The 27,058-nt window shown below is 45.3% G+C and overlaps 1 protein-coding gene across 1 annotated transcript in view; it reads left to right on the forward strand.

Annotated features, from left to right (window-relative positions):
* Positions 1 to 26,697, forward strand: part of LOC116820084 (cysteine-rich protein 1-like) — a 57,586-nt gene extending 30,889 nt beyond the window's left edge. The window contains exons 2-4 of the mRNA XM_032772312.2: positions 3,640 to 3,734; positions 18,940 to 18,994; positions 26,415 to 26,697. Coding sequence (XP_032628203.1) covers positions 3,640 to 3,734; positions 18,940 to 18,994; positions 26,415 to 26,497 — 233 coding nt within the window. The 3' untranslated portion in view covers positions 26,498 to 26,697. The remainder of the gene's footprint in view (positions 1 to 3,639; positions 3,735 to 18,939; positions 18,995 to 26,414) is intronic.
* Positions 26,698 to 27,058: the final 361 nt, after the last annotated feature.

Here is a 27,058-nt window from a genome sequence, read left to right on the forward strand (position 1 = left end):
TGAGGGCATCTGACCTGCTGGATGTTTGTCGAGCATATTATTATGGCATAATAATGCATGCACCTCTTTTCTCCTGGGGTTTGCGTCAGGCAAGGCTTTGCCTTCCAGCAGCGTGCCCTTGTGCTGCAGAGTGACAGGATTCTGTTCCTTTGCTCTGAAAAAGTCTGATGTGACAGTAAAGTCAGCAAATGGAGAATTCAGGCCAGTAAACGGGATTCAACGGCCAAAGGGATGACATGCATTAGTCACAATATGAATGTTTAAAATAAAGAGGAGTCTGAAGGGCCATCTCATCTTGCTCGTCCCTTGTGGGATGCATCTAAAAATCCTGCTTTAGGATCTCTTCTGCCAACCAGCCCGAGATGTACAATCTGATTCATGAAAGCTGCTTCAACCAGCACTACACAAAGTGGGGAGGGGGCTCCTTTCCCTTCCCCCTAGGTCATGTGTGCATTTGTACTGTGCTAGAAATGGCTGCTCAGAATCTGCCTGTTTCCAGAGAGGTCTGTGCTAATTAATATTATTACTACCGAGATCTTTATTACACTTTTCATCAGGAGATCTCAAAGCACTTTACAAAAGTAGTATCATTATCCCCATTATACAGATGAGGAAACTGAGGCACAGAGGAGTGATGCAACTTGTCAAAGGTTAGCTGGAATAGAAGCCTGATCTGCTGAGTCCCAGCCCGGCATGCTACCCATTAGCCAATACCACTTCCCTTTGTTGGTAGTACACTAATTCAAATATGTATGTCCCTGGCCATCCCTCTCCAAAGATAGCCACTGCTGGTAGAGTGGGGTTGTCGGCTTGCAGTGACTTACAATGCACAGTCCTTTCTTAACCAAGCAATTGATGAATCCTGTAGCTTCTGTTTTAATGGGCAGCAGTTAAAGTGGGGATTGGAACCCATGCCATGTTTAATTATGGTACGATAGGTATGGGTGACTGCAGGCTATTACGAAGGTGACCATGGGATATTACTACAAGGGAAATCAGAAGTGCTCCAGAATGGGTATACCCGCTACTGACCATGTGGCTGTCACAGGCAAATCTGCAAGGTTAGGAATACTGCCCTTCCCCTGTTGGTAGGGGCGGCTTTCTGCGCCTGTCACAGCCACCTCCAATGCCAGAGCTCAGGAAATGCGAGAGCCAGAATGACTGAAATCAGCTGTGCTGTGGGAACCTAGATCCAGAGTCCCAGCTGGTGGAACTCACCTGGGGATTGCCCAGGGATTGAAGGGAGAGACACACAGGCGGTGGCCCTCTTGCTAAGCCCCGATCTGCACCAATCCTGTTGAGTTGACACATCACCGCAGTGCTTATGTCACCAATGGAGAAGGGCAAAGTGAGTGGAGATTGTTCCTTCTCCCTTCCCAATGGGCCAATCCAATGGGAATCAAATAAAAACTGGTCAGGCTAGAAAATGCAGGGTTTGCATGTGACCCATCCCAGGCTTAATTCAGCACCATCCAAGAAAGAGCTTACAGGGACTGCCAATGGGATCAATGTCATGACTGGGCACAACTCGTGGCCTCTGTTGTCATCTGGCTGCAGCCCTGTTGCAGGTTCTACTCTTAAATGGCTGGTGCCAAACTTCATCTGGGCCTTAGGCCTCCAGGCTAGCCCCTACACTTGTGAGCTTCTGAATAATTCCAAGCCCTACCTGGCTCAGTTAAACTCCAGGGGCCCAGTTCATCATTACCAGCACTGTGCGGCCTCCGCAGGAGCCCTGCTGCACGGGGTGATCCTGGGTTGGGCAGGGGCATGCTGGAGGAAAGTGGGGAGGACATGCCAGAGGAATGGGATGTGCTGGGGCATTCTTACTGCCCCACAGAAATTCTGCCCCTCTGTGTTGGTCCATAAATCTCCCTAGCCAGCGCTCAACCTAGCACCCAGCTGCCCTGAAACAGAGTTACTTCAGGTTTTGGCTGGATATGGGTCCTTGTCGACAGGTTCAGATCTAGAACCCACATTTCACCAAATTCAAGCTGTCAGTCTGGTCTCATCCAGATTCCAGCTTCGGCCCAACATGCCTGAGCCCTGGGGTTTGGATCAGAGTCCAGCCTTTTCCAGAGTTAAAGGGAATTTGGATCTGAAGCTGCAATTTTCCTCCTGGACTTCACTGGAGTCACTAGTATTGCTCTGTTAGAGAGGGCAGAATCTATCCTGTGACATTAAAGGGACATCGGTAACTTGAAATCCAGCCATTTTTTTAAAAAAGATGTAAACGTTGTTCTAAGTCTTGCCCTTGAGTTCCCTGGTAACGTTTGTGGGTTTAGAATCACATTCCCCCGCTTGGTGTGCGAAACACACACATACAGTACACACCAGGAGAAACTGACTATGCAGAAAGTGCTGTCAAGTGCAGAATCGGGGACTGGATCAGAACTGAACTAGCTCCCCATTGCGTTGCTAGAGAAACCACTCACTGAGCGATCTCTTAAAGGGAAACCCTCAGTGCTTGTGATGAGTAAAGCTCTTATTGCCCTTTACACAGGGGTAGAGATGTTTACCCTGGTGTCTCGATTTAAACCCAACTCAGATATTCTGCCCATCTAATTTCCCGCTGCCATTTCAGTCTTCTTCCTGTAACCATTGTGTAAGGTTGTTGTGTGCTGTTAAACAGATACTGTATTCCACCCCAGAGCTGGCTAAATTTCTGGAGTGGGAAGAACTTCAGAAATGGGGAGAAATACAGTTTACATAGTCCAGTGAGATACACAGGGATAAAAAGGTGTATTACAAATGTAAGATATTAATTATTATTATTGGCTAGTATCCCTGTGGCCTTATACAGATGACTATAATGTACCAGGATCAAAGCCCCTCTACAGGGAAAATATACCAGGGAAATAAATGCCCAATAATTGTCTGACAGCTCCACAGGGAAGATAAATAAAATGCGTTTGTATGTTTCCTGAAATGAAGTATGTGGCTATGGGGTTGTCCCGATTGTCTTGATCCACTCCCACAAGAATGTTTGCATCAAGGCATGCATTCAGCCTGATCCTGAGCTGTCAAGTGTTATCTCTGAGTTTGATCATATTCTGCCTGGGGAGCTAATAAGTACTGCCCTCTCCCTTTAGCAGTATTATGACACAAGATTGAATAGATAATTGCCTCAGAGTAAAATTCTAAATAATAAGATGACAACTAGGTACCAAGTTGACTGCACGATGTGTCTCCCTGTGTGCCTTTTTATTCTTAGCTCAAAACACAAACCAAGAAAGCATCTACACTAAACAATATGTGACCTGGGACAGAAATCCTGCCAAAGACGGGAAAAAAACAAAAACAAAACAAAAACCCACAACCCTCCCATACCCTACACTTGACTGAAGCGAAGAAGAAAGGCAATTTTCGTCCTGGTTAGGCATGAAATTTCCAACCTGTAAGGTTTAGAAAGAGTGAACTTCAAAAAGGCAGAGCCACAGCAGTGCTGTTGAAACCAACTCACAGAAAAAAGGCAAATTGTCCCTGTATTAAAGATTCTACCCCAGCTTTGAGAAAAAGAGTCCCATTCTTCCCTCTTCCTTGGCAAGTAATTCCACAGATCAAAGACCCATTTCACATATGTTCCACTATTAATGAGGTGCTTGGAGTATAATTATTCATACCTCTTTCTTCTCTTAACAGCTGAGAGGAAGCGTTCTCTAGGCAAAGACTATCATCCCCTTTGTCTGAAGTGTTACCAGTGCAAACGGCAGCTCAGCCCCGGCCAGCACGCAGAGGTAGGAAATGAACTGTCTCTTATCTGCATGCCCACAATAATCATCTCCTGATCCCATTTCAAAGGGCTGGTTGGCACTGGGATGCACTAAAGGCTGCATGCAATATGCTTAGAAGTTTTTTCAGTGTGATAGCTGGGGAGATAAAGGCTGATAGAAAGTGGACATACACAGGGAACAGCAGACAGATTAGAACTATTGCAGCACCAAGGTAGCACCACCATTTACTAAAAATATCCAGCTTGCCACAGCGATGAAGACAAACCATGGTGGTCTGTCACACTCCAGTATGGGGAGGTGGACGGGGGGTGAGTGCGTTGAGAGCCAGAGAACATGTTGCACATGGTATCGTACACTTTAGTAGAGCTGGCAGGAATTTTTCAGCAAAATGATATTTTCTGATTGAAAAAAAACAATTTGTCCAAACCGAAGCCATTCACTGCAAGGGCCAGTTTTGATAACCACTTGGTCATCTTGAAAAATTGTCTGGAGAAAAGAAGTTTTGAAATTGTTCACACAACTCGTGTAGACATTTTCAGAATGAAAAATTCCACTTCAGAAACACTTTTTGGTTAGAAATTTATGGTAATTTTTTTTAAAATCTAAATTTAAATTAAATGTTTTAAATGAGCTGAATTATTAAAAAAATTGGAGGTTTGACAGGTGGGAAAATGTGAGATTCTGACTTTTCATCACAATTCCTGATGTGAAAATTTTCCTGACCAGCTCTGCACTGGGGAACTCAAACAGACTCTGATCTGAAGAGTCAGACTATGAATATCACTGGGGTGTGGGGGAGGAAGGGGTTTGATATACCTCAAGCAATATTGCTGAGAGCCCTGCTTTTGAAGACTGCCCCTGAGCATCAGAGAGTGAACACTTGGGAAGATTTTCCTAGTCTAACCCAAAGTCGATGACCCTTTAGGGATGCTTCAAAAATCAATGGGATGGGTTTTTGGAGAGGGTTGAGGTGTTCCTCAAATGGGGGAGGTGGAGAGAAATGAAAAGAAGCTTTGCGGAACTGGTGGGCTGGCCAAGTGGAGCTAGCCACTAAATGATTTCAGAGCCCAAGTCCCTCTTTCAAAAGGGATATAGACAGCTGGGGCCATATTTTCAACGGTAACCCCACTCCTCGACTAGATGGGGATCAGCAGGGGTCCCAAGAGCAGTGGATTTCAGAACAAATAATCCTTTGAGATTACCGGGGCAGTTCTGTCTCTCAGAGCAATTATCTCAGGCTCTCTGCAGACTCAGGCCCAAGTTTCAAGCTCTTCTTACTAACCGTCAGGGCTAGAAACAATTTTTTTAATTAATACTGGAATTCAGATGTCATCACTTGATTCCAGGAGTTGGAGTCTCAGGCTGCCTCTTCCTGAACGTGTCCCTGCTTCCAAGTCCCAGTGCAGGCAGCGGTGTTCAGGAGTGAGTCTTTGTGACCATGCATGCACCTGATCTGTCCACATCCGCGGTGGCTGATTTCTCAGGGTAGCCAGAGAGAGCTGCTCTTTATTTGCCTGCAGTACTGCCCGGTGACAGATTGCACCTACAAGATCTGATTTATACAAGCTACCCAAGAGCTGTCATGTATCTGCATGCGGTTTCTGATTCTGCAACATACCTAACCATGTGCTCCTCTTCTCTAAAATCAGAATCAGTCCTACTGCCACACCCTTCAAATTTCCAATCACTGAGACAAATGAAGGTGGTGGCAGATGCTGCCGCAGATCTTCCGGGCTCTGTGCTACAAACAGCACAGCCTCTACTTGCTTTCTGCAGGTTCACGAAGCAGAAAGGCCAAGAGATCTTTCAGATTCTTCCCCAGAGGGCTGTGGTAAGGGCAAGGCACTAGGACGATGTTGTCTCTAACACACAGTAACCTGGGCAGCAAAGCCAGCGCATTCCCCTTAATATGTGATCAGAGCCAAATTCTGCTTGCTGACTAGGCAGAAGTGGGAAGCTGGTGGGAGCCTATTTTGTGTCTGTCTCATGTGAACTTCTTATGTCTAAGGTGATATATGCATCACCCCTCCCCCCCAAAACAGCCTAATGAGGGATGATCCCCAGCCTGATTTCCACCTTCTTGAAGACAGTAACAATTAGCTGTGGGTCTGCACCAGGCGGACTGAGCCCAGATCCACCACCCACTCAGCTGTTCTGGCACTTGTATATTATACACTTTTAAAAATGTCAAAATCAGCCTAGGAGCCTCGGGCCATGGTCCTGGACCCCTTGTGGATTAGATTTTATTGAAACAAAATGTTTTGATTGACTCCAAACAAGTTTCTCCGTCCCCCCACAAAAAAAAAAATTTGTTTCACAGGACATGAAATGTCAAAATGTTGGAATTTGCCATGGTTTAAAAAAAAAATATCAAAAAAGAGACGGTCCAAAGAAGAGCAACCAAAATGAGTCTTGAGTCTCTACTAGGAGAGATGGAAGGAACTAGTTTGTTTAACCTAAAAACTACCTGAAAAGGCAGCAAGGTACCAGCGCACTCCTAAAAGCGGCTCAATACAGAAGAAACTATTCTTAGGGGTGTGACAGACGCAGACCAGTGTGGTACAGGAGTCTGGTAGAGGGCAAATATACTGGTCACTGGACGAGTAGTTTTCTGTTCCGAGTGACCAGAACAGGAGCTGCACGAGAATAATCAGGAATCTGCTAGAACCAATTAAGGCAGACAGGCTGATTAGAACACCTGCAGGCAGGGCTGGTGCTACCATTAAGGCAAACTAGGCAGTTGCCCAGGGCACCAAGATTCGGGGGCGCCAAAAAGCGGTGCCCCCAACTTTTTTTTTTTTTTTTTTTTTTTTTACACAGCGGTTCCTCCCTGAGTGCACGGTCGCTGCTCCACTTCTTCTGCCTCCCAGGCTTGCAGCACCAATCAGCTGTTTGGCGCTGCAAATCTGAGAGGAGAATTAGAGCAGGGCTGTGTGCTTGGGGAGGACGCGGAGCAGACGTGAGTTGGGGTGGGGAGGTGCTGCACGGCTCCGGAGCGGGGGGATCCTCAGGGCAGGGAGGGAGCTGCCGCAGGGGTGGGGGCGCCTCAGGGTGGAGTGGGGGCGGGGAGCTGCCGCAGGGCTGTGGGGAGGGCACAAAGTGGAAGTTTCGCCTAGGGCATGAAACTTCCTTGCTCCAGCCCTGCCTGCAGCCAATCAAGGCAGGCTAATCAGGGCACCTGGGTTTAAAGAGGAGCTCATTTCAGTTTGTGGTGCGCGTGTGAGGAGCTGGGAGCAAGAGGCGCAAGGAGCTGAGAGTGAGAGAGGGAGGATGTGCTGCTGGACGACTCAGGAGTACAAGCATTATCAGACACCAGGAGGAAGGTCCTGTGGTGAGGATAAAGCAGGTGTTTGGAGGAGGCCATGGGGAAGTAGCCCAGGGAGTTGTAGCTGTCATGCAGCTGTTACAGGAGGCACTCTAGACAGCTGCGATCCACAGGGCCCTGGGCTGGAACCAGTAGAGGGTGGGCCCGGGTTCCCCCCAAACCTCCTAACTCCTGATCAGACACAGGAGGAGTTGACCCAGACTGTGGGGAAGATCACTGAGGTGAGCAAATCTGCCAATAAGTACAGGACCCACCAAGGTAGAGGAGGATCATTGTCATAGGGGACACTGGAGTTAAACTAAGGAGCAAGGTGCTGAAGTTAAGAGGATAAAAGGAGGTTGCAGAAGTAACTCATGTTAAGGTCAGTCAGCCAGTGACACGAAGTGTCGTATAAGGTAGCTTGCTATGGCACAGTCACTAGATATCTCGAACCTGGAAGCAGGGATTTTAAATAGGCAATCTGTGAAGGTTCCTTTTCATTTCTGAAAGCTCTGACTCATGCGTCTGCTGTAAATTGGCTTTGAATCCAGGTCTCCAGCTGAAGAGACTGGCTGTTTAACTCACTAGCCCCATAGCCATCAGGCCTGGTGGATTAGACCAGAAATAGCAGACACCCACCTATTCTGGAAGCAAAGCTGGTTCCCTGAATATGTGCATCCCATCCCCACTGTGTCTGTGGGAAGTTCCTTTGACTAGCGGATTGATTTAAAGTGACTGCTTGCCCTGACAGCCACTATTTCCTGGCAAACGTTGGCCTCTGGCTCAGCTGATTTCATCACGTAACCAGCACTCCCTATGCCCCCTCTAACACTATAGGAATTTGCTTAAAAGCAGAAGTTGAGTTTTTTCAGACCGGGCTGCAGTGCAACATTAGTGGCAATGGTGCTATTTATCACGAGTTAATTGCAGCACTGGGGAAAGGCGATTCTTGGAGTTCACAAGTGTGTATGGGAGCATTAGAAGTGTTTTTCAGCAATAGATAATGAGCGAGATTCAAAGTGTCTGGTCGGTGACATACTCGTTGAGTGCTCCCAAAGCCCCACGCACAGCGCAGGAAAAATGGAAAATGCCAGGCAGTAATATCGTACAGTATCCTTTGAGCTCATGACAAGACCTAATGCTCCTAATGATGGGAAATCTCAGCAGCACTGGGTGGTCATAAAGACCCCCCAGACTCTTGGGATTTGTTTGCTAAGGAAATTTCCTGACCCACCGGCATTTCCTTTCTCCATATTTGCTAGGTGTCAGTATTTGGTGAACAGAAGAAAATCCACCCACTCGTTTTAATTTCAGGAACTGAAGGGAAATACTAGGTAGTGATGTTTAAACTAAACCTCCCCACCTGGGGTTTGTTCCTGTTATTCCCTTTGACCTGAGCCATTAGCTAAATACAGGGTGTCATGGGTTGTTCCAGTTAGGGGGACAAACTGGTGATAGAGCCAGGTATTGCCTTTGATGCAATCATGTTTCTTTACAAAGATTATACATAAAGTTCTGTTTGCCTGAACACGGCAGGAATCAAATAGCAGGAGACAGTTTCCTTGCTTGCTGTTCCAAGCCTCCCTTTTCAGCCAGCACTCTGCCTAAAAAGCTCTCTTAGCTTTCTCTCAGAACCACATTAGCAGCCTTCTCTTGCTGTCTTCTTGCTCCTTCTATGGTGCTGTCTCTCTCTCTTCTACTTCTGCCCTCCCACACATATCCTCACCCACAAACAATGCTCAGCAAAGCCCTCAGCCCACATAGTTCTAATTCCTGGGCAGACTCGCATATGCCTTTGTTTTAGGTGGGAGCTGCTTTAGTGTCTCTTACAAATATCTTAAATGAGGGGTGGCAGCCACACCCAGCAGGTTAAATGAGGTATGTTCCAACCCACAACATTATACTATTATTAATTATCTGTGCTGGGGTAGCATCTAGGCCCCAGCCATGGATCAGGACCCCAGTGTGCAAGGCCCTGTACAAACAGAACAAAAATAATGTCTCCTCAAATCCAACAAGCCGATTATGCCAGTTCAGCGAACCACAAGGGGCTAGAATCAGATCCTTAGCGCCACTGACTTAAATAGAGCTATGATAGTTTGCACCAGCTGAGGATCTGGCCCAGTGACTTTAACTGGATAAGAAGCACATAATGAGAAAATGGATCATGTCAGCCCAGTGAGAAAGTCCATTATTTACAAGCTCCGTCCAGCTCTAACTCATTCCCAAGTGCAGTCTCCAACCAACTCCAGCTGCAGCTCCTTCCAAATGGCCAGCCAGCTTTTGAACCGCATGCAGAATGGCCAGCCAGCTTCTGAACTGCATGCAGACACCATTGCTTGCAAAGCTCTAGACACTGCTTGTTTGAATCGAGCACACACATTATTCCTGATCCCATTTTAAGCAGGACTTGCCCTCTCTGCTCTGGGTTCCATTTCCCCAGGCTGCTGAGACACACAATCTTTCCATCTACTTCGATCACTTTAGATCAGGTCCCAACAATTTTAATTCCTCTGGGATGTGAGAGTTTTCCCCCCCTCTCCCAAAGTAGAGAGCCACATTGAAAAAGAAAAGTTAGCGGTAGGCTGGCTTGCCAGAAGTTGGGATGGCAGCTACCTGCACTATGATCAGATCTATTCACTGCCATCAGCTAATATTGAGCTGAAATGAGAAGCTAAAAAGAGATCTATGGTACAAAGCAATGCTTATGATACTTTATTTGAAATGAAAAACTTTGCTTGCGTTTTTTTTTTTTTTTTTTTTTTAAGACAGGCCATAACAACAACAAACCTCTTGCTGAGTTCCCTCTCTACCATTCCCCTTCCCAGCCCTTCAGTCAGTTTATCTGCTTTCATCCCAAACTTGCCTGTAGCAGCTCTATATTTTGCTCTGTCTGAACACATCCACATCGGTGCCAGCACGTAAATACCATTAGCAGGAACATTTGGGGGAGGAATAATGACATGCGTTTAGCCCCCACTGAAATGCTTTGGACTCAGTGCAGTTTTTGGGAGACAGGGAAGCAAACTGAAAAAAAAATTAAAAGGAAACGAGAAGTGTCTCTCCTACAGAGTGGAGTAGTTAGCACGGACTAACTCCATACGTCTAATTCAGATACTGAGATAATCTATTAGAAGAAGATTTATGCCTAACAGATTCTGATGGAAAATTATAAAAAAAGTCTAACTGTTCTCATTAAATATTTAAAAAAAAAAAAAAACCCCAAAAAATCAATGCAACACATTTTTTGTTTGCATTTTAAAATTCCCTATGGACTGTTTGAAACCCAAACACTGAAGCATCATGCACATAAGAGAAGTGCAATAAGCCAAGAGAAACTGACTAAGATCCAGTTTGCAGTGTTATTATAGTTATGTTGGTCCCAGGATATGAGAGAGACAAGGTGGGTGAGGTAATATCTTTTACTGGAATAACTTCTGTCAGTGAAAGAGACAAGCTTTTTAGCTCTACAGAGCTTTTCTTCAGGTGTGGGAAGGGTAATCAGAGTGTCACAGCTCAATAAAAGGTGGAACAATTTGTTAAGCATAAGGAGTTAACACGTTGCAAGAAACCATTCAAAATCAAGTAGGAAATTAACACATCTGCAGTCATAGGACAAAGGAGAGTTAGGGCAGGTCTACACTAGAAATTTCACATAGGCGCAGCTGCACCAATGCAGTTGGATCCCTGTAGTACATCTGATGAAGACTCTCTAAGCTGATGGGAGAGACCTCTCCCGTCAGCTTAATAACTCCACCTTTGTGAGGGGTGGTAGCTATGTCGGTGAGAGAAGTTCTCCCGCTGATACAGTCCTGTCTACATGGAGGAGCAGGGTTAGGGTCATTATAACTATGCTACTCTGGAGTGTGGGATTTTTCACACCGCTGAATGACTTAGTTACACTGTAGTAAGTCAGCATTGGCCTGCTAAACCCAGGGTTGTGAGTTCAATCCTTGAGGGGTCCATTTAGGGATCAGGGCAAAAATCTGTCTGTGGGTTGGTCCTGCTTTGAGCAGGGGGTTGGACTAGATGACCTCCTGAGGTCCCTTCCATCCATAATCTTCTAAGTCCCAGGCTCATCATTTAAAGGTGTTGTGCAGGTTTCCTTTGAGGACACGGACTGAGAGGTCAGATACAAAGTGATCACTTTGTGAAACTGTTCGTCCATGGGTGATTGGATGTTTTTGTCTTTTACAATTTTATTATGATGCAAGTACATTTGAAAGCGTAGCGATTGTCTGATTTCATCCACATAATTGTGGTTGGGGCATTTCATGCACTGGATGAGGGACACCATGTTTGTGATAGGCATGTGTAGGACCCATGGTTCTTGAAGGGTGTGTTGCAGGGGTTACTGATTATCATAGCAGTAGAGATATGGCTTTAGGTTTTGAATCTGTTGTTCTGGCAGGGTCTGGTGCCACTTCCAGTTGGTGTATCCTGGTCTTTGCGGAGTTTGCTTCTGATAAGGAGCTTGGCAAGTTTGGGGGCTGGGGGCTGGAAGGCCAGAAGATGGAAGACAGGAAATATTTTTTTCAGGATGTGGTCCCCATCAAGTATGGGTTGTAATGGTTTGATGATGCCATGCATGGGTCTGAGTGGGGGTTAGCAGATGACAACTAGAGGTGTGGGGTCAGTGGGGTGTTGTTTTTTGTTCTGTATTGAAGCATATTCTCTCAGGGAATTAGGGTGGCTCATTCCATGAAGCGATCTACTTCTCTGGTGAAGAGTCCTTATTTGGTGAAAGTGGTTTAAGTGTGTTAAGGTGTGCATCCTGAATATTCTCCTCAGAGCATATCCTGTGGTATCTGAGGGCCTGGCTATACATAACCAATTTCTTGGTGTGTTTGGGGTGGATGCTGAATCTGTGGAGGTAAGTGTGGTGATTCATGGGTTTCCTTATATCAAGCTCTGGGACAGTGTTGAAGCTGATGGTGTTTTTCAGGAACATGACACAGGTGTGGGAGTGTTTTAGAGAGAGTCTGATGTTTGGCTAGTGGTTCTTGAAGTTGGGGGGGGCATTCTAGGAGGGAGTTTTGGTCATCTGTGGAGACAGTGAAAATAATTGTTGATGTATCTCAGGTAAATCACTGATTTCATGAAGCATTTTTCTAGAAATTCTTCCTCCAGGTGGTGCATGAAGAGGTTGGCATATAGTCCTATGACTGCAGCAATTACCCACTTCATTTAGAATTGTTTCTTGCAATATGTGTTAACTCCTTATGCTTAACGATCTGTTCCCCCTTGTATTTAGCTGTGATACTCTGGGTACCTTTCCCAGACCTGAAGAAGAGCTCTCTGTGGAGCTCAAAAGCTTGTCTCTCTCACCAACAAAAGTTGGTCCAATAAAAGATATTTCCTCACCGACCTCGTCTCTCTCTAGAGTCTGGTTTCAGAGATTATACAGAAATGTTAATAAAAAGAGATTCATGGTGAAAACCGTTAAGTCCTGGAGCATCCAATGAAAAATTTAGTGGGTGCTTAGTACCCACTAGCTGCCAGCTCCTCCCTCTCTCCAACCCCAATGCCTCCTGCCTGCCGGTGGCCCTGCTGATTAACTCTTCCCCCTCCCTTCCAGTGCCTCCCAGCCACTGGGATCAGCTGTTCCATGCTGTGCAAGAGGTGCTGGAGGGAAGGGAGAGGAGCGGGGATGGGGCACACTCAGGGAAGGGGGCACAACCGGGCAGGAAGAGGCAGGACGGGGGCAGAACGGAGGCAGGAAGAGGCAGGTCAGAGGCGAGGACTTGGGGGAAGGGGTGGAGTGGGGGCAGGGCCTAGGGTGGCACAGGAGTTGAGCTGGTGAAAACATTCTTTCCATTTGAATAATATAAAGAAACATTGGTAACACATACAGCCTTTGGGTTTTCTTTAACAATGATTTTAAACCTGACAATATATTTAAGTGAATTATAATATATCCCTCCTACCTGTTAAAATGTAATTTGTGTGAGTCTTTATATCTCCCCTACTCTGAGTGGTGCCTGCTCCCAATCCAGGTTTTCAACACAATAGTGCAAATCACAGTTTCTTCCCCATTATGTCTAAACTGCCTTCGCTGGCCTGTTATATACTGCTCGACCAGTGAAGAAATATTTGCAGCTATACAACCTGATGCTGTAAATCCATCACCTCTGACAGCTAAGTAGCATTGGGCCAGCTCAGGCCTTGGATGGGGCAGCTAGGTGTTGCGGGAAGTGTTATCAATAGTACTGCAGGTAGCACGCTTGGCTCTGAATGAGTGCTGAACCCTTGCCCAGTGGAGGTGCTGTCTTTCCGATGAGATTCAAAAACAGGATTGGTACCACTTGTGTGTGTTGCAGTTTTTCATGAGACATTTGTCACATCTCATTGCAAAACTGATTACAATTCCTTGGTGGATAGAGTGAAACTTACCTTCATGTGATGACATGGAAAAATTGAATGAAAGCTGTGAGATACAGATAATTACATATTTACATTGCATTAACTGTCTCTGTAAGCAGGTGGAGAGATTCAGCAGGCAGACAGAGTGGGGGAAATAGCACTCTCTCTTAAGATTCATACCTTTTAAGGCCAAAAGGGTCCATTAATGATAATCAAGTCTGATCTCCTACATGGCACAGGCCTGGGATGCCTGCATGAAGCTCAGGACTGCTGGATGCACACCATCATATGTTTCAGAAAAAAAGACACCTAGTTTTGATTTACTGACTTTGAGTGATAGAGAATCCACTAAGCATTGAAACAGCTCTCCTAAGGACGTAATCTACTCACTGTTAAAAATTTGTACCTTATTTCTAGCTTGGTTTCCAGACATTACGCTATCTTTATCCTCTAGATTAAAGAGTTATCTGCAGTTAGAAATGCCTTTCCCATTTAAGTATTTGTAGATCATCATCAAGCAATCCCTTAAACTTATCTAGGACACATTGAATAGACTGAACTTCTTCAGTTACTCATTGTAAGGCAGGTTTTCCAGACAACGAATCATTCTTGTAACTCGTCTCCAAACCCTTTCCAATTTGGCAACATCTTTTTTCATAGATTCACAGATTTCAAAGCCAGAAGGGACCACTGTGATCCTCTAGTCTGACCTCCTGTATAATACATGCCACAAAACTCACCAAAATAATTCCTAGATCAGACCTGTTAGAAAAACATCCCATCTTGGTTTAAAAATTGCCAGTGATGGAGAAGCCATCATGATCCTTGGTAAGTTGTTCCAATGGTTAATTACTCTCCCTGACTGTTAAAAATGTACACCTTATTTCCTGTCTGAATTTCTTTAGCTTCAGCTTCCAACCACTGGATCATGCTGAAGCATAAGAGCCACCATACTAGGTCAGATCATGGTCCATCTTGCCAAGTATCATATTTCCCATGGTGGCCTGTATGTAAGCTTCAGGGGAGTGTAAAGAACAGGGCAATTATGGAGTGATCCACTCCTGTCTTCCACTCCGAGTTTCTGTCATCAGAGGTCCAGAACTGGGCACAATATTCCAGCAGAGATTGCACTAGTGCCAAATACAAGAGGTAAAATCACCTATCTGCTCCTACTTGAGAATCCCTTGTTTATGCATCCAAGAATCATATTAGCCCTTTCGGTCACAATATTGCACTGGGAGCTCATATTCAGCTGCTTGTCCACCAGATCTTTTCAGAGTCATTTGCTCCCAGGATAGAGTCCTTGGCCACGTAAGTATGGCCTGCACTCTTTTTTCCTAGATATATACATTTAGCCATATTAAAAGGCATATTGTTTGCTTGCGCCCAGCTTGCCAGGCAATTCAAGTTGCTCTGTATCAGAGACCTGTCCTCTTCGTTATTTACTATTCCCCCAATTTTGATGTAATCTTCAAACTTTATCAATGATTTTATGTTTTCCAGATCATAGATAAAAATGTTGGTAAATTGTAACAATGGCTAATTACTCTCACTGTTAAAAATCATGGCTTATTTCCAGTCTCAGTTTGTCCATGACTCCATATTCCATGGTTTTGTCCAGGATTGATGTCAAGCTAACTGGCCTATAGTGACATACGTCATCCTGTTTATCCTTTTAAAATATTGGCACAACATTAATTTTCCCCTAGTATTCCAAGATATTTTAAAAAGCAGCATCAATAGTTCAGAGATTTTGCCAACTAATTCTTTTAAATCTCATGGGTGCCAGTTATCTGATCCTGCAGATTTAAAAATATTTAATGTTAGGAGTTACTTTATAACAACTTGTCTAGTTATTGTTGGAATAAAAAGTATTTCATTATCCCTCTAATATGTGGCTACATCATATAGCTTCTTTCCAAATGCACAACAATTATTCAACCCTTCTGCTTTTTCTGCAGAATTATTACCATATCTGTCTAGTAAAGAACCTCTGTTATTTCTAGGAATTCCTTTGTTCTTGATTTATGTCCATACCTTTTTCATTGATACCTTTAGCTTCTGTTATCAATTGTTTGAATTTCATAACTGCTAATATATAGTCATTACAATCAACTTCCCTCTATTTCAATTTGTTATATATTGTACTTTATTTTTTATAGCTGATTTCACTTCCTTTCTTAACCAGGGTGGTATTTTATGTGAATAAGACTTCTTTTAGGGTTGCAGGATTGTGTTTTATTTAGATATTTAGTAAAGCTTTCTTAAACATTCCCAGTTATCATCCATTTATTTTTTCTTCTTCCAACCAATTTTGATTGTAATTCTTTCCAACATCAGAAAAATGGCCCTTTTAAAATGCCAAATATATATATTAATGGTCAGGACTATATCCTCTTTGCACATAACAAATGTAATTAGGTCATGAGTACTTGCTCTTAGGGAACCGCTAATTGTTAGCTTAACGATCAATTCTTCTTTATCTGTCAGAATAAGGTCTAATATAGAAATACTCCTAGTTGGATATAATACACTTAGTGTTAGAAAATTATCATTTATAGTTTTCAGAAGGATGTTTAAATAGTGACAGCTTCAAACTTCCTGCATACCTCCCCTCTACTGAACTCCCCAATGACAATGTTTGTGCTTTCTGTACATTGTGAAGAGCTGTTTAAAGCGCGGCTTATCCTGCTCTCAATGTCTGTAATGAACTCCCACTGGTCTCCCACCTTGTGGTTCATCAGTGAGAGCACTGATCCGTAAGCACCCCAGGTCCTGTGGTTTGAACTGATGGTAGCTCTAAAGCAGGTAATGGTATCTGCTGCCCACTCCATCCTGCCTAAATAGGGTGTTTCCAGTGAGACTATTCCCACTACATGAATCCTTCCACCATGTCACAGGAATAGCTGAGTGGCCTGCAGTCTTGAGCCCTGCCTCCGTATCCTCCCCTGAATACCTGTGGAAAGGGACAAAAAAATAAACTGCAATTTGTCTGTTAGTGATCAAGTAGTGGCATGGGGGCAAACGGCACAAGCATCTGTCACAGTCTCTAGGTATACTTTACTATTACATTCCAATACAGTCATAAAGAACTCCAAGAGATGCCCAAATCAACATCCTTCCACAAATACAAATAATCATGCCTTTCCCGCTCAATCTGCCTCCTCTCTGAAGGCCCAGATAAACAGCTGATTCTTGAAGCATGATTGGAAGGTCTCTGACCCAAGTGTAGTAGAAAGAGAACCTGAGACATGAGGCCTTGTATCAGAGGCCCGACATGAGGCCTGAACTAAAGTAGTGGTCAAGCCTTGCTAATACAAAGCAAAATTAGCAAGAGACAGGCTGTGAGCAGGCTCACAGAATCTGGCAAGAACAGGGCTGGTATTGCAAAAACACACATTCCTGAGAAGTGCTGGGCACAGGACACTCGCGTAAACACATTCCAGAAGGGTGCTACCAGAACACCCCAATACCAAGTATGTTACCAACACTCTCCCCGAAGATGATACAAGGATATATTGACCACCCTCTTAGTGACAAGGTCAGGATGACAGTGTGATGGATAGAGATGTTTTGATCAAACCAATATGCACAAGGCAATGGGTGGTAACAAATCATGTCAGGGGGCAGTAACTAATCACATCAGAGGGGCAATATGTAACTTGTTCGTACTGGTGTATAAAGAAGGGTTCCAGAGGGAGTGTCTCTGGTCAGCCTAGCAGGGCAGTGGAAAGTCCCACCATTGGTTGAGGTGTAGGGTGACCAGATGTCCCGATTTTAGAGAGAGAGTCCTGATTTTTGGGTCTTTTTCTTATATAGGCTCCTATTAGCCCCTACTCCCATCCCAATTTTTCATATTTGCTGTCTGGTCACCCTACTGAGATGGTCCATTGTCACGGGCACACATGTGCTAGTGTAATGTAGACATTGATTGGGGAGCTAGGACCGTGCTGGCTGGGCACCTTCGCTACTGAAACGGGTCTGTGGCTTTCTTAGGTGGTATGATCGAGGTCAGCTCTGCGCAGATCGCTGATACAGCAGGTGTAGTAGAGAGAGAACACGCATGCACACGCAGCCAACATCTGACAACACCAAAGAGCAAAGTGAATTCCAGAGCTGAGAGTCCTTAAATGGAAACTTCCTGCCACCATTCTCTCCCCCTCACTTAAACATGGGAGTTCTAAGCTTGAACATCCCAGCAGATCTCAAATATGGATGTGTGACGAGTAGGGGAATCTGTCTGTACGGTTTATGAGTTCTGTGTGGGATTATGAACTCCCTGCATGAACTCTCTTTATGAGGCTGCAGACTCCATTTTGGATGTGGGGCTCTTTACCTTCTTAGTGGTCCTGTTACTTCCATGTTGGACTGAATTCCAAAGGCTGGGGCCAAGGGATAATGAGAGGGTTGTTGACTTGAGTGTTCAACCACTGAAATGGAATAGCTCTAAACAACCGTCTGGCTCCCAGGACTCTGGGTCACCTGCTGAGGCTGACCAGGGAGTCACCTGGCAGAGGAGACAAAGGAGAGTATAAAAGGCATAATCTGTTCTATTTGCTCTCTCTTCGGCCATTTGTCATGAGCTAAAGATGAGAGAAGCTGCAGCAGGCCCCAGATGAGATGGGCAGGGGGAATGGGGAATGCTGCCTTCCTGCCTACCAGAACACAGGCAGTCCCCCAGAACTCTCAAAGGACAGATAAGCCAGAGAAGGAAAGTGTGTGTAGAGTTTATTATATTTATATGAGTGTGTATTTATGTGATTAAACAAAGAGCAATAACATGTTAGAATTCTGTGCATAGTGTTTGTGTGCAACACCTACCACATGCCTCCTGACGGAGGCAAACTGTAACGCAGCAGGCTCAGACCTTTATGTGGAGTTCTGGAAGAGGTGGTGTTTAAGCTACTGGGGTACCTTAGGGGTCAACGCTGGACCTTGGGGCTTAAGGCAGTTGGGCTGAGGGGCTCCATTTCCATGACAAGGTAAGAGACAGACTTAGCATCCAAGAAATTTGCAAGAAAGAGCAAGAGAGGAACCAATACTGCAGCCTGCTGAGACCCGGGTAAACTTAGAACAACCAGGGCTCCAGCAGTTGGAGTCCTCACAGCAAGCTGTTTGGCAGCCGCTGGAAATGGGCGACGGGATGGATCACTTGATGATTGACTGTTCTGTTCATTCCCTCTGGGGCACCTGGCATTGATCACTGTCGGAAGACAGGATACTGGGCTAGATGGTCTATTGGTCTGGCCCAGTATGCTATAAGCAAGAGGGTGGCCAATGGGGGAGCCAGACAAGATCTGTGATATGAAGTTAAACAAGGAAAGAAAGACGGTTTCTTAGCGCAGAAGTGCCAAACGACGCCGGGATTTATAAACCCACCCCTACACTGTGAATACGCAGAGACAAACTGGAAGGAAGACTCTGAAACAGTGTACAAGATATCACAAGTGGTGCTTCAGGGGTTTACTGTGTGTAGGAAAAACCTAGTCCCTAGAACTAGCCTTAGTTGTCACTAAACCTCTTGCTGTTCTTCTTTCACAGTATGATGACAAACCCTACTGCAATCACTGCTACCTGCAGCACTTTGGACCAAGAGGTAACATCCTTGCCGACTCACTAGTTCACCCTTCACTATAACCCTGTAGTTCAACAGACTGATTTTTAAAAGCAGCCTCTAAAAATCTGTGCCCCCTGTTTTCCAGGCACAGTCATTTATGCATGGAACAAGAATGAATTTGCCCAAACAAACAGCATTTGTGGGAGCAAATAAGAATTAGATGGTCAACTACCTAATTTGTCCACAGAAATCCCAAGCTGAAGTGCAAATATTTTGTGCAGGCAAGTTTAGATATTGGATTGAAGCCCCTTTGAAAATGCAGTCAATAATATTTAAGGTTAAGATTCTTTTACAGGTATTTTTAGTAAAAATCAGGGACTGGTTATGGGCAATAAACAACAATTCACCCTAGCCCACGACCTGTCCCTGATTTTGACTGAAAATACCCTGAGGGGGGAAGACAGACCAAGCTCTGCCAGGGGCCTGCAGCTGCTCCAGCCCTGATGCTGCTCCTGCGGGAGGGACTGACTGCTGCCGCACCAGCCCCAGGAGGCTAACCCAACCCCAGCCACTGCTCCGCTGGCCCAGGGCTGGTTGCCAGTCAGCTGTTTGGCAGCTCTGGGGCTGGTCACCGGTCAGCTGTTCCGGCAGCTGCTGCTCTGGCAGCTTCAGGGCTGACAGCTACTTCAGCCCTGCCCCAGAAAAAATCATGGAGGTTCCGGAAAGTCACAGAATCCATGACCTCCATGACAGAATTGTATCCTTAATAATACTTAATGTTGCATTGACTTATTCCAGTTTCATTTTGCCCTTCTGAGACACATTCTTAGCAAACGTTTCTATGGCATGAAAAAAAGAACATGACAGAGGGGGCTGTTGGAACTAGCATGATCTAAAGGAATGAGTGGAAAGTTGGATCTTAGGCATTTCTAAGTTCTAATCTTTGCTCTTCGGCTAGATACTCTTTGTTATATGTTTGTATGGCACTTAGGACAACGGGGTGCTAGTCTCCAATCGCTACCATAATACACATAACAATAAATCTGTGTGGCCTTGGGGAAATCACTTCAGCTCCCTGCCTCAGTTTCCCCATCTCTATAATGGTGGTAATAAACCCTGACTCTCAGAGGGCCCAGTCTTTCAAACCTTACTCACCTGAGAAAACCCTATTCCACTGTCAGGAGGACTCAGTCCTCAATTAGTTAATGATTGTACTGCATTTCTAACATATGGCACTTGATTCGCATCTCGCATCAGCTTTTACAGTATCATAACTGCATTGTGCTGCCGTGTAGTTATTCCTGACCTACAGCAAGGAGGAGGATCAGGCAAGTGTTATGTAATAATACATGCTAAGAGCATCCTTATTATTATTATTTCTGTTTTGCCCTCACTTCTATCTGCCCTGGCTGGTGTTGTCGATATTCACAAAACAATGGGACGTAGCTGACAAACAAACAAACTCATCAAGAAACTGCAGACTGGCTTGATTTGCATCCACTTGGATAGAGTCCAAAGCGCCTTTCATTCTCGTGTAGCATCTGGTGAAAGATGAGAGAGAGATGAGCCTGAAGAGATGAGCTACTCATTCTACCTCAAAATGTCCGCGCCTTCTCCTGAGTCAGTGAGGATTCTGTCCAGCTCCAGAGGAACAGTTTATAAGGCACATGGGTTTCCATTCCCACTGGTGGGTGAGGCCTTCGCTCCTATGCCAGGAAGAATTACACAAGGTGACAGTTATCTGTGAAAAATGATTGGAGCTTTTCCTGTTATTTTTACCCTGATGTCCATCCGATGAAGTACCATGAATTGTGTGCAGACTGTTCTGCATTGAAAAAAGAGGAGAATGCCTTTCAGAGGCATGGACCTGTGCATGGCCTAAGCTCCATTCCCAGCTAGTATTCAAACTCAGATCCTGATCATAACAGGACAGGTTCTTAAATGCCTGCATTGGAGCTGGATTTATGTTCAGAGCTAAGTGAATAATGGATTTTTTTGGTTCAGGGGCCAAGCCAGAAAATCCTCCCCCAAAATCCAGTTCAATTTGAAACAAAATCAATTTCCCCCAAATTTTTCAGCATATTGAAAAACTCTAAAAAAGAAATAGTTTTGAAACACCATTTGAGTTTATTTGAAACTATGATGATGGTGATGCATATTTTTACAGCGGCGTTTCGATGGAACTGTTTTGAGGTGGTTTTCGTCTTTTTTGTTTAAACTGGCCAAATGTGAAAACGAAATGCCATTTTGAAATGAAAAAAGTCTAAACAAAATGTTCTTTTGAGAAAAATGTTTTCTGGGTATTTTTGGCAGAAATTATTAGGCAAAAGTTGACCCAAATTCGCAAGCAGTTTTGGAGACACCTCCTGCCACCCTCCCTCCACCCCAAATGCATTTTTTGGCAAATAAAAAATTTGCCAGAAATGTTTCTCCAAGTTCTCCCCATGCTGCCCTCATAGGCATAGTGTCTGGGCTCAATGACGTAGCCAGGTTCTAACATCAGGGGGAGCGAACACATTAAAAAAAGGTGCCACCTGACATCAAATTACCCCTCAACCTCGATATAACACGAATTCAGATATAACGGGACAAAGTAGTGCTCTGGGGGGCTGTGCACGCACCTGGTGGGACAGCCCCTCTCATCTCTCCTGAGGGGGCTGCTCTGCAATCTGTGGCCCCTGGGAGCAGACAGCACATGGGACCTGGGAGTGGGGGTACAGTCCCCTGCATAAGAGAGACAATCGGACAGAGGTGGGCGGGATCTGTTGGGGGTTCGCATGGGGGTGAGGGACTGCACTGGGAGACTCTCCAATGCAGCACCTAGCCACGCTGGCTCTGTGCATCATGAGGCACTTGGGAAAAGTAGGCAGCAAGAGAGAGAGGCCAAAGAGGAGTGCCCTTCCCCTCCCAGCTGGGTCTGTGAGTCCCTGATCTCACAGTCTCAGCCCTGCAGGCACCCAGCTCCCAGGTACTGGGCTGCAGTGCAAGCTAGAGGGGCTGATACAGAGAAGTCAGGACCAGTCAGAGAACTTCCCATGTCATCATGAAAACTCACTCCTGGAAAGCTGGGTGAGGTAATATTGGAGGGGGGGTGGGGAGAGTAATATATATCAAGGTGGATGAGGTAATATATTTTATTGGACCAGCTTCTGTTGGTGAGAGAGACAAGCTTTTGAGCTTTCACAGAACTCTTCTTCAGGAAGAAGAAAGAGAGACAGACAAGCTTTGGAGTTCTATCTCACCAACAAAAGTTGCTCCAATAAAAGATATTACTTCACCCACCTCGTGGCTCTAATTTTCTGAGAACAGGGCAACAACAACCCAGCATACAAAAACTCAAGATTCACATGAACAGCACAGAGTGACCACCATCACACCAGGACACTATTTTCAAGATTCATCTTAGCATAATGTCATCACACCAAGGAAGTAGCGCTATCTGCACAATGAGATAAATACAGCCACATGTGCATGCCAAAAATTCACAGTACAAGTGCACTGGGATCCACACAGCAGGATAGTAGGGCCAGTTTAGCTCTCAGTCTCTGAGTCTATCCCCACTAAACTAAGCCCAAAGTTTCAGCTAAACACAAGGGCATCTGCAAATAGCTGTGCCAGCAGCAGGATCTACACTGGCACAATAGGGGGAGTTGCATGTCAAGGCACTAATTCCCAAGCCCAGTGCAAGGCAGTATGGGATCCAGGCACCAGGTCCTTAGAACCAGAATTTGTACTCACAGGAGAGTGGGATGAAATTAGAGAAGTTACAGAAGGCAACTCCCTAGAAACAAGGCATTGACCAAATAGCTGGGTGGATGTTAAACAACTATCACCAGCCATTGTATGCAACAAGTGAATGACAATTAGTAACTTAATGACCATCAGCAGAGAATTACTCAACCCTGGGACTCAGCAATGCCTCCCCCTCCTCCCAACCTGATCACAAGCCCTTCCCTTAGGAGACAATTCAGGTTTCCCCTGATAGGAGAAGGAAAATCAGGCTACCTCTCCCTGCCCCCCAACGTGGTGTCTGGACTTGTGTTTGCCAGAGCACATGGACTAAATTAAACACATACTACAACAGCAGATAGTTTGTTCCAGCCTTCCCCTGGGGGACAATTCCATCCACACCCACAAGGCAGAGATTGTACTGCTATGAAGATTTCCCCTGATAGTCTCAGTTTTCCTCTCCTACCCCCCACCCCTATCCCTTCCCCACAGCCTCTTCTGTTCCACTCCTCACCCCCTAAGAGGCAGTCACTCAGATGCCAGGGAGGGGGAACCAAGCACACTACATGGCCACTGTCTCTGAGAGGTGAGGCAGGCATCTCTGCCCAGGCAGGGAGGGCAAGCAGGGACACCACACCCCACCCCACAGGAGATGCACCTCCTGCCCCCCAACAATGCCTGTCCTGGAGCAGCTGCCTAGGTGCAGGGGATGTTTTTGGAGATGTCTCTGGCTAAGCCCCTGCCCCCCACCATGCAGACAGCCATCCCACCAGCAGCCAGGTGTTGGCTCTCAGCCACCTGGAGGGCTTCCAGTCCCCCCCACAAGCCACCCTCACCACAAGACAGACCCCCTTTGAAATACACTTACCAGGTGCTGCTACTGGCTGCCTTTAGTTGGGTGAGAGGTTAGGAGCTGCTGCTGCAGAGCCAGAGAAAGCACACCTGCCACAGTGCCACGAGAAGCAGGTAGGAGAAGGAGGTGGAGTCTCTCAGCTGCTCAGCCCCTTGCTCCAGGAGCAGTTCCCCTTGCTGACTGGCTGGTGGCCAAAAATCAGCTAAACAGCAAGCACTTGCACTCCCCTAACTAGTTACCCTACTGCCCCCAACAAACAGCTGATGGTTTGTGGGCCCCCATGGGTCCCATAAACAGTTGACTGGTGAGTGGGTGCCCCTGCCCCCTATAGGGGCATGCCCCAACTGACCCTCTTCTTCCCCAAGGCCCCAGCCTCTCCTCCTTCCCAGGAGCCCAGCTTGCTGGAGCTCAGTTCTTTCCCCCTCCCCTCACTGATTAGCTGTCTGTCTCCCTCCTGCTGGGAGACAGCTAATCGGGGAGGCAGAGACAGGGCAGGGTTTATGCAGCACACTAGGGGTAGCCAGCAAAGTGTGCCTGCAGGAACCCAGCTTGCTAGAGCTCAGTTCTTCCCCTACCCTCCCTGCCACAGGATCAGCTGTCTCCCCCCTGCTGAGAGAAACAGGAGATCGGTGGGGGTGAGGCCAAGTTTCAGAGCGGAGTGTGGGCCCCGCCCCTGACGCCATGGCAACCCCACTTCAGGTGTGGCTTTTTTGGAAATGTGCTGAGGGGAAGCAGCTGCTTCCCCTATACCCCACCAGCTACGCTACTGTCTGGGCTCCTTGCAATTATCTCAGCACCACGCTGTGAGGGAGGGAATTGTTGTTATACAGATGCTGAACTGAAGCAGAGAGAAATGAAGTGACTTATCTAAGGTCACACAGGAAGCTTGTGGGAGAGCAAGAACTGAACCCAGGTTTTAAGGGACCCAGGCAACAAGCTTAACAACAAGCCCAAGCTTCCCCTCTGAAGAAGCAGCAGAGGATCTGATTCTGATTAAACTTACACCAGTGTAAACTAGGAGCGAATTCCCTGAAGTCGGTTACTTATCATTCATGATCATTTACAGCAGTGCACAGAGGCCCTAGCCAATATTACAGCCTTCCTGTGCGAGATGCTGCACATACACATAGTAAAAGACAAGAGCTTACAGTCTAAGTAGACAAGACAGACAATGGGTGATAGAAAAGGATATTACATGGAAGCCCAGCTGAGGCACCGAGGAATTGAGTGATTTGCCCAAGGTCACAAAGGAAATCTGGAATAAAGGCAGAAACTGATCTGCATTTCCTAAATCCCAAGAGAGAGCCTCCTCTCCATGTACGTGCATGTAGACTGGTGAAATCAGAATCAAGTCCCAGGTTTGCATTAGATCTCTGATCCAAAAACAAATTGTAAAATTGTATTATGTTCAGAGAATGTAGATAGCACGCTGGGTAATACCCTAGCATTTCATCTCTAGAAGTGGAAGCCTCATGTCAAAATGAATCTGGAGATGTTTCATATATAACAAAACTACTGCACGGTTGGCAGGACTGTATAAAAAAGGACACAGAATGGAAGTTTTGTAGGTTGGGCTAGATCTGTTTGGTGGAAGCTTGCATCACATTCACCCAGCTATAGACAATGTTTAGAATTCATTGCCACGAGAAAGAAATTCATCCATAGTTGCATAACCAATTAGTCTTATTAATAACCACATTTATTACAGCAGTGCCTAAGGACCACCCAAGAGCGGGGCCCCATTGTGCAAGGTGCTGTACAGAGTAATAGATGTTCCCTGCCTTGAAAAGCTTACAATCTACATTGAACTGTTCTTTATGGACCTATGCTTGGCATACACAGGTTTTGTACCAGTAAGATTATGAAAAAATCAGTACAACCCTTGGTGTGGATGCTGTTATACAGTTCCAAAGGTTCCTCATACCAGCATATTTTATTCTGCTTCCTGTGTGGGAATAAGTTGTACTGCTATAAGCACATTTATAACAGCATAATGACATCCCCACTAGGAGGTTGTACCGCTTTAATTATACTGGCGGATTCAAAACAGTACAACTTGTATGTGTAGAAAAGGCCTAACCCCCTTTTAAAACATTCTTTATATGGTTATTCATTGAAGAGTTTACACAAAACATTTTCACACTGCGTGTTGTTTGTGTTGTGTGGTGGCTCACCTGAGTCACATGGTAATGTTTCTGGTACCTGGTTGGATGACTGAACCATTTGAAGCAGGAGAACAATGAATAGTCAACTTCTGGTGTGAAAAAAGAGCATTCACACTAAATTCATCAAAAATTTCAGGATTCATGACCATTTTCATGAACACCCATTCCTTAGCACAACAACATGACCTCAGGAATGACTGTTAACCAAACCCAGTGCTTTTATACACAGAAATATTACTGGATTCCTTTTCTTAGCCACAGAAACTGTTCTATCCAATTGACACTGCAAAAGCTGTTTATGACATCAGACTAAATTTTCTACATAAGAGGTGTTCCACAGTGCTGTTCTATGCCCAAATGGACCCAATAATTAAGACACTGAGCTTGCATGTTGAAGAAGATGTTCTCAGAGCTCATGTTTAGTTTGGTTTCTCCTGAGACTGAGAAGTTCACGAGAGTTCAGTTTTTAATTGAACAGCTTGCCAAAGCTTCTACAGTGCTTTGAGTAGGCATAACTTTTTCCAGTTCTTAATAGCAAGTGGAATCTTTGGTGAGGTTTTCAAAGATGACAACACTGCAAGATTAGGTTTTACCGTTTGTTTCTGTTTTTAATTCCCCATCCCCCGCTGAAATGTAATGTTTCCTTTTGTTCCTCTCTGTGGGCTTTCTTATTCATGTGTCCTTTTGGTATTTTTGCTTTGTTATTTTAAAGGAACAAGACGGCCAACGTCTCGCTCATCTCTTGGGGCAGCTTCCTCTTCCAAAGTTCCAGTGGGAAACCTGAACAGCTCCTAGATGGCCCTGCTTTAATATTCAAAACTCGGAGACTCATTACTGGACTGTGATAAAGTAGCAAGATGGCATTGTATTTTTACCCACAGACTAAGAAAAATGCAGCTGAAGAAGAATGTTGCTTCTGAGAATGACTGTCATAAGAGAGCATGCTTCTAATCTGAAATCCCTCCTACTGCAGATTAAAATTGTGCTGTGATAAATGAATTTTAATGAGCTACAATGAATTTTAATGGGATATATTCTTGTTTGTGTGAAGGGGACATATTCATAGCATCGATTTGATTTTCTAACAGCTTAGAAATTGTTGGTTTACTCATCTGTTACCTGAATTGACACTGAAATCTGTAAATAATGATCTCTTTACCAGTATAATCAGCTTCCAGGTGGAAACTTTCTCAGCAATGATCGATAGGTGTCTCCAATTATTCCCTGGCTGAACAGCTCAGATGTACAAATATCTTCACCTCATCTTCTCCAGTAGGGTAAAAAGCTGGAAGCTTGGAACCCATTACTATCAATATTTCCCCAGCTTTCTTCGCTGAATCTGTCTTTGCCTGGCAG

This window comes from Chelonoidis abingdonii, chromosome 6, assembly GCF_003597395.2.
Source record: "Chelonoidis abingdonii isolate Lonesome George chromosome 6, CheloAbing_2.0, whole genome shotgun sequence".
NCBI classification, from domain to species: Eukaryota; Metazoa; Chordata; order Testudines; family Testudinidae; genus Chelonoidis; species Chelonoidis abingdonii.